General features: G+C 35.8%; 1 protein-coding gene across 2 annotated transcripts in view; it reads right to left on the bottom strand.

The window, feature by feature from the left end:
* The window catches only part of LOC107665173 (tyrosine-protein kinase CSK), a 39,171-nt gene that overhangs the window by 13,579 nt on the left and 17,159 nt on the right, over window positions 1-8,433 (bottom strand). For both annotated transcript variants that reach the window (XM_016455956.1, XM_016455963.1), the window contains 4 exons: window positions 8,283-8,347; window positions 7,092-7,205; window positions 5,564-5,676; window positions 1,789-2,008 (listed from right to left, as the gene is read on the bottom strand). In XM_016455956.1, the coding sequence (XP_016311442.1) occupies window positions 1,789-2,008; window positions 5,564-5,676; window positions 7,092-7,205; window positions 8,283-8,297 (462 nt within the window). In that variant the 5' untranslated portion in view covers window positions 8,298-8,347. The remainder of the gene's footprint in view (window positions 1-1,788; window positions 2,009-5,563; window positions 5,677-7,091; window positions 7,206-8,282; window positions 8,348-8,433) is intronic.

The following is an 8,433-nucleotide window of genomic DNA, read 5'->3' as shown; positions in this document are numbered from 1 at the left end:
TCAAAAAAATATATTTATTTAAATATAATTTGTATCATTAGTAATGTCTACAGTTTTGCTCAATTTAAATAAAATTTGAATTAAATCAATTTGAATAAAATTATTAATTTCTTTAAAATAAATAAAATTATATTATATTATATTATATTATATTATATTCAATAAAAACTATAAAAACTGTCTATTTTCATCATTAATATACACACACACACACACACACACACACACACTAATATGCATTATCAATAGTCATGTTGCACACAGAAGCGGTTATGAACTGTGCTCAGGGGTCAGAGCAGCTGTTGGAGCACTTCCTGTGAAAGAGGAAACGCACAGAGACTGTGGGCCCAAAATAAGGAGGACAGAGGGGAAGAGTGAAGGACAGCAGCCAGAGGGAGCAGAGCATGCTGGGATAGAGGTCACACTAGTCTCACGGCACTCTGTTGAGATGTTTCCGGTACAAACATGAGATGACAAGATGACTTTCTGAGTTGATGTAGAATTAGCTCTCATGCCACTAACAATAAACATCCAGGGGGAGAAAGAATAACGTATATGTTCATCAAATCATGAACAAAACTAATGATAAATAAATCAAACTCACTCAAATCACTACAGCTCAATCAACTGATGGGTTTTTAATATCTTTTTTAAATATATTTTTAACATATTTTTGTCTTCATATTTGTGTTTGCTCATGCAATGAAAAGCAAAAAAAAAAAAATTCTCACTTGTGTTTTTTGTTTTGTAAATATGTACTTTTTCCCTAAAAAGTTACAAAAAAGTTTTTTTTAGCTTTGTTTTTTAATTAGAATTTTAAAATATTTGTCCTCTTACTTTATGACTTTGTAAATATATTTTTTCTTAATCTTAATTTTAAAAATATTTTTTTTGTAAATAATTGTTTTCTTTTAGCTCTTTCTTTCTCAATGAAATGCAAAATGAAACCATTTCTAATAGGACACATCTAAACTGCATCACTAATCATCTCTGCTGCCTGTTTAATACCCTGGACAACAGAATAATTCTCTTCATAAACTCTTTATTTAGATGATCATTTGAGTTTCACAGAAACTCAGGAGCCACTAGAGGGCAGAACAAACCCTTAAGAAATTCCAGACACACACACACACACACACACACACACACACACACAGGTTTGCTCTTGTTTACAGTGGTTTCATAAGATGTGTGTGTGACGTTGATTCACGAGCAGCTTGTTATGACACGCCATCAAGAGAAACGATGATGAGAATGAGAAACAAGACAAGAGAATGTGAGGAATGCCTCAAAACACACACACACACACGACAAACTCACAAGCTCACAAACTTGCACTCGCACACACACGCTCATGCATACACACACAATCTCTCACACACACACGCACACATGCATGCTCACACACGCTTGCACACTCACGCACACACGCTCACAAACTTGCACACATGCATGCTCTCACACACACACACGCGCTCACACTCATGCTCAAACACGCTTGCTCACGCACACAAGCTCACAATCTCACACACTCACACATGCACGCTCACACACTCACAATCGCACGCATGCTCTCACACACACACACTCACACAAATGCATGCTCACACACTCACAATCGCACACATGCTCACACACACACAGTTGCACACATGCTCACTCACACACACACATGCATTCTCACACACACACATGCATTCTCACTCGCTCACACACACACACACACTCGCACGCTCTCACCCATGCATGCTCACACACACACACACACACACACACACACACACACACCTCCACCAGCTGCATGAGGTTGTCGAAGTACTCCTCCTCATCGATGGACAGTTTCCCGTCGTGATAGATGATGCGGTAGTGCTCCACCTTGCCGTCACAGCTCACACACAGCGTGTAGTCTCCGGGGTAATTAGTGCTCTCGCGCACCAGGAACAGCCCCGTCTCCGGCGGATACAGCAGCCGCTCCGCCTGCTCACGCGTGATCTTACCGTGAAACCATCTGACAAACATGCAAACAATGAGAAAACACTCAGATCCATTTATCTTTCTGGCCTTTATATCCTTTTTGAGATCATACAGTGTGTACAGTATAGAGAGCCTTCAGCTGAGACAGAATCAAACATGTCAAACTCAATGTCATCCAGTCAGATACCAGTCTAATCCAGCAGACATTCAGTCTGTATTATTTGACATTCTTTTGATTTCAGTAACTCTCGTTCTGCAGATATACTCTTGTGTTGAAGTGATTTATTTCAACAATATATGATCAGTGGTATTGTTAACTAAAACTAATAAATATAGTCTTTTACTGAATTTAAGTTGAAATTAAATTTTACATTAAAATCTCTTAAAAATTAAAATAAAATTAGAAAAAAAACCTTAAAAAAATGTAAATGCTGCCTTGACAACAAACTGAATTTAAATACATTTTAGTACTGAAGTTACTAAAACTGAAATAAAAATAATGCTAGCTAGATAGAAACATAAACATAAAAATCTGTACATGATAAAATGACAGTATAATCATACATTATGTTTTATGAAATTATATATATATATATATATATATATATATATATATATATAGAGAGAGAGAGAGAGAGAGAGAGAGAGAGATTTGTTTTCAGATTTCAGCACTAAACCACATGCAGAAAAACAACTCAAATCAATCGATTCTTGGGTTTTGGCTCCACAATATCAAGAAAAATGCACAGATCAGTGATTTTAATGAGTGCAGCTAAACTGATGTTTCCTGTAGAGGTCAGAGGTCATTATCAGAGACCGCAGGGTCACATGAGTGTGTGTGTGTGTGAGAGAAAGATTGAGCATGTTACTGAAATCAAATCATGCAAACTGAGTCAGTCACACAGAATGAAGATTGTTCAAATCTAATGAGGTTAGAAAACAACAATGTCGTGTTTGAGCGGAATCAGCAAAGGCAGAGGATTGTGGGTCATGAGCTCTGTGCTGAACACACACCCTTCATGCAAAAATGCAGAAGAACTGCCATCAGGAATGCACATGACACACAGAGCCTGTGCATCTGTATCTGAGAAATGCATCTATTCACCCTCCAACATTTGGATTGTTAAAACTAATCATAAGTGATAAACATGTGATATTTACCATACAGTTTAACAAGTAAACCCAAGTCTTTATAGAGACCTAGGAAACATCAACCCTTTGAATCATGTGTAGATGAGATATGATCCACTATCAGTACACTGACCAGCTTTAGATTCTATTTATGTATTTAAATAAATCTGATAGGATGATCTTTATGATTTCAGGTATTTTTGAATGTGTTTTTATTCTCGATTCTTGAGCAAGTGTGAGTGTGTGTGTGACTGCATGTGTGTGTAACAGAGTGAATGTGTGTGTGTATAAGTGTGAGTGTTTGTGAGCAAGTGTGAGTGTGTGTAACAGTGAATGTGTATATCTGTGTGTGTGTGTGTGTTCGTTTGTGAGCGAGTGTGTGAGTGTGTTTGTGAGCGAGTGTGAATGTGTATATCTGTGTGTGTGTGTGTGTGTGTGTGCGTTTGTGAGTATGAGTGTGAGTGAGTGTGTTTGTGAGCAAGTGTAACAGTGAATGTGTATAACTGTGTGTGAGCATGAGTGTGTGAGTGTGTTTGTGAGCGAGTGTGAATGTGTATATCTCTGTGTGTGTGTGTGTTTGTGAGTATGAGTGTGTGTGAGTGAGTGAGTGAGTGAGTGTGTTTGTGAGCGAGTGTGAATGTGTATATCTATGTGTGTGTGTGTGTGTGTGTGAGTGAGTGTGTTTGTGAGTATGAGTGAGTGAGTGTGTTTGTGAGCGAGTGTGAATGTGTATATCGGTGTGCGTGTGTGTGAGTGAGTGTGTTTGTGAGTATGAGTGTGAGTGAGTGTAACAGTGAATGTGTATATCTGTGTGTGTGTGTGATTGTGAGTATGAGTGTGTGAGTGAGTGAGTGTTTGTGAGCGAGTGTGAATGTGTATATCTGTGTGTGTGTGAGTGTGTTTGTGAGTATGAGTGTGAGTGTGTTTGTGAGCGAGTGTGAATGTGTATATCGGTGTGCGTGTGTGTGAGTGAGTGTGTTTGTGAGTATGAGTGTGAGTGAGTGTAACAGTGAATGTGTATATCTGTGTGTGTGTGTGATTGTGAGTATGAGTGTTATGTTTACATATAGAGAGCTAAACAGCCATCGTATCGTTACACGATAGTATTACAGATGATAAATGGTGAATAAGCAAGTGTGAAGCGAGTGTCAATGTGTATATCTGTGTGTGTGTGAGTAAGTGTGTTTGTGAGTATGAGTGTGTGAGTGAGAGTGTGAATGTGTATATCTGTGTGTGTGAGTGAGTGAGTGAGTGTGTTTGGGAGTATGAGTGTGTGAGTGAGTGAGTGTGTTTGTGAGCGAGTGTGAATGTGTATATCTGTGTGTGTGTGTGAGTAAGTGTGTTTGTGAGTATGAGTGTGTGAGTGAGTGAGTGTGAATGTGTATATCTGTGTGTGTGAGTGAGTGAGTGAGTGTGTTTGGGAGTATGAGTGTGTGAGTGAGTAAGTGTGTTTGTGAGTATGAGTGTGTGAGTGAGTGAGTGTGTTTGGGAGTATGAGTGTGTGAGTAAGTGTGTTTGTGAGTATGAGTGTGTGAGTGTGTTTGTGAGCGAGTGTGAATGTGTATATCTGTGTGTGTGAGTGAGTGAGTGTGTTTGTGAGTATGAGTGTGTGAGTGAGTGTGTTTGTGAGCGAGTGTGAATGTGTATATCTGTGTGTGTGTGTGTGAGTGAGTGTTTGAGTATGAGTGTGTTTGTGAGCGAGTGTGAATATGTATATCTGTGTGTGTGTGAGTGAGTGTGTTTGTGAGTATGAGTGTGTTTGTGAGCGAGTGAGAATGTGTATATCTGTGTGTGTGTGTGTGTGAGTATGAGTGTGTTTGTGAGCGAGTGAGAATGTGTATATCTGTGTGTGTGTGTGTGTGAGTATGAGTGTGTTTGTGAGTATGAGTGTGTGCGTGAGTGAGTGAGTGTGTTTGTGAGTATGAGTGTGAGTGTGTTTGTGAGCGAGTGAGAATGTGTATATCTGTGTGTGTGTGTGTGTGTGTGAGTATGAGTGTGTTTGTGAGTGAGTGAGTGTGTTTGTGAGCAAGTGTGAAGTGAGTGTGAATGTGTATATCTGTGTGTGTGTGTGTGAGTGTGTTTGTGAGTATGAGTGTGTGTGTGTGTGAGAGAGAGTGAGTGAGTGTTTGTGAGTATGTGTGTGTGACTGTGTGTGGATGAGTGTGAGTGAGAATAAGTGTGTTTGAGGTGGATTTGCATAATGACTTCATGTGTGTGTGTTCGATTCTGGAGAATCAAACGTCTGATTCAGACGCGTCTCCAGCAGCAGAACACAGACTCCAGCTCATCTACACTCATCCATTCTCAAGACCTTCTACAATAAAACCACCATCAGCTGAACCAAATGAACCACAGACAACCATTACCCACAATTCAGCAGGGCTCGAGTCCTCTGTGATCGTGACTGGGTCTGGAGTTATTGATCTGAAAGCTGACTGAATGAGGATCATGAACTCACGGCATCAGACTGAGCTTTCCTCCGGATTTGACTCCTTCTCTCTTCTGGACGTAGTTTGCTGGAATCATTCCCTCTCGGCCAACAGAGTTCTTCGCTTTGTACCAGTTTGGGTCCTGAATCAATTAATCAAATCAATTGATCAGTCACTGGAGAACATGAGCACGACAACACGACTGATAGAGCTGAAATTATAACTGAAGATGTCTGTTGTAATTTGATGTTCATTCAATATATACACATCAACATTAATGAATTTGATCTGAAATCTGACCCTGGAGCACAAAACCAGTCATAAGGGTCAAATTTTCGAAATTGAGATTTCTTCATCAAATGAAAGCTGAATAAATAATCTTTCCATTGATGTATGGTTTGTTAGGATAGGACAATATTTGAAAATCTGGAATCTGAGGGTGCAAAAAAATCTAAATATTGAGAAAATCATCTTTAAAGTTGTTAAAATGAAGTTATTAGCAATGCATATTACTAATCAAAAATTAAGTTTTGATATATTTACGGTAGGACATTTACAAAATATCTTCATGGAACATGATCTTTACTTAATATCCTAATGATTTTTGGCATAAAAGAAAAATGTATAATTTTGACCCATACAATGTATTGTTGGCTATTGCTACAAATATACCCCAGCGACTTAACACTGCTTTTGTGCTCCAGGGTCACACATGGTTTAAATGGAGACTTTTAACTGCAAAAAAAGCATAATTACATCTAAACAACCAAGTAGACTCATAATTAATTCATATAAACAAATAAAAATCACATTATGATCACTGCAACAGTCATGATGTTGTTACATTTTGTTTCACCAATGTAATAAACATAAATAATGTATATAGTATTATTTTATTTATTGTTATTTTTTCATTGCACTCAAAGTAAAAATAACAAATACTATAAAAATATTTTTAATATTTACATGCATCAATATATTAATAAACTGATCTGGCACAATTTGAAAGCATTTCAAACAAATATCAATTACAGTCATGAGAATTGTGATAATTGAAAATGGTCAATGCAAAAAATCTGCAAAAATAAATAAAAAGCAATAAATAAATTTAACCTTGAAAAATCAATATGAATAATTTAAATAAACAAATAAGTATTAAATGAAGTAAAACTAAATACAAATATATGAATATTTACTATATTATATCATATATTATATTATAAATATAATATTATTATAATACATGAATATTTTATTACATTAATAATATAAAAAAATTTGTATACAACTTAAAGATTTTATAAAACTTTTATAAAACTAAATACAGAAATGTATCAATACTTATCTTATAACAATATAAGCAAAAATAGCACTCTCAGTTTAATATTTGATAGAAAAAAAATAACATTTTCCCAGAAGTCTTGTCTTTAATGTCCATTAATGACATTTCTGATAAATAATACATAGTAAAAGAGGCGTGTCATTCAGTCCGACAGGATGTTTGGAGACATTAAAGTTCCATGTGACATCAGCAGGTGTTTGCTGATTGGCTGTTACCTTGGTTACGCCGATGATGGTCAGCAGGTCTCCTTTGCAGAAGGGCAGGTCTTGCTCTGTGCTGCCCTGGAAGTTGTACTTGGCCACACACTCGGTGCCCGGCGGCCATGACGCCTGAGAGACATCCAACAATTCACTCTACACTCTAACATGTACTATACAGAAAACAACAGAACCTATTAAACATTTTATGTGAGATATTATTTAGTTTGCAAAAAAAAAAAGAGTCTATTTCAGAACCATTATACACATTCTCATTACTGTAATGACTTTTTATTTAAAATATTTATTTTTATTATGTAAATTAACAAAGTTATGTATATTAATAAAGTGATCTGGCACAATTTGAAAGCATTTCAAACCAATATCAATTACAGTCATGAGAATTACGATAATTGAAAATGGTCACAATGCAAAAAATCTGTAAAAATAAATAACTTTGACCTTGAAAAATCAATATGAATAATTTAAATAAACAAATAAATAATAAATGAAGTAAAAATAAATAAAATGTTTTTACATCAATACCAAATACCACATTGTAAAAATAGGGTTTATTTAAAATAAATAAATAATTATAAATAAAATAAATACACTTATTAAAATTAAAAATAAATAAATAAACTAATCAATAAATCTGCCAACCTAAAAAAAAATTATTTCATCTACCTCAGGCAAAATATAATTAAAAATAATTATAATTGTTTTAATTAAATAATAAACAGACACATCCTAAAAATAAGGTTAATTTACCTCATGCAAAATATAATTGTTTTTATTAAATAAATGAATAAAACAAATCCTTAAAATAGGGGTTAATTTACCTCATGCAAAATATAATTTGTTTTTAATTATATACAGTATCTCACAGAAGTGAGTACACCCCTCACATTTTTGTAAATATTTTATTATATCTTTTCATGTGACTACACTGAAGAAATGACACTTTGCTACAATGTAAAGTAGTGAGTGTACAGCTTGTATAACAGTGTAAATTTGCTGTCCCCTCAAAATAACTCAACACAATATTTACAAAAATGTGAAGGGTGTACTCACTTCTGTGAGATACTGTACATACAACAATAAAAAAATAAAAAAATAAGTAAATAAATAACCCACCCCAAAAAATAGGGTTTATTAAACTTCGGCAAATATAATGTGCTGGTTTTCTTCAGTGTGCTGTGTTTGTACCTGTAGAGCAGACATGCTGAGGACTGATGCTGGAGTCTCTGAGTGTCAGACGAGAACCATCAGAGCTGAGGAGACAACACACACACATCCAGTCAGTCAGTGTGTGTGTGTGTGTGTGTGTGTGTGTGTGTGTGTGTGTGTGTGGGTGTGT

This window comes from Sinocyclocheilus anshuiensis, unplaced genomic scaffold, assembly GCF_001515605.1.
Source record: "Sinocyclocheilus anshuiensis isolate Anshui unplaced genomic scaffold, SAMN03320099.WGS_v1.1 scaffold1303, whole genome shotgun sequence".
Taxonomy (NCBI): domain Eukaryota; kingdom Metazoa; phylum Chordata; class Actinopteri; order Cypriniformes; family Cyprinidae; genus Sinocyclocheilus; species Sinocyclocheilus anshuiensis.
Note: the sequence above shows the minus strand (reverse complement) of the source record. Positions and strands in the feature narration are given on the sequence as shown.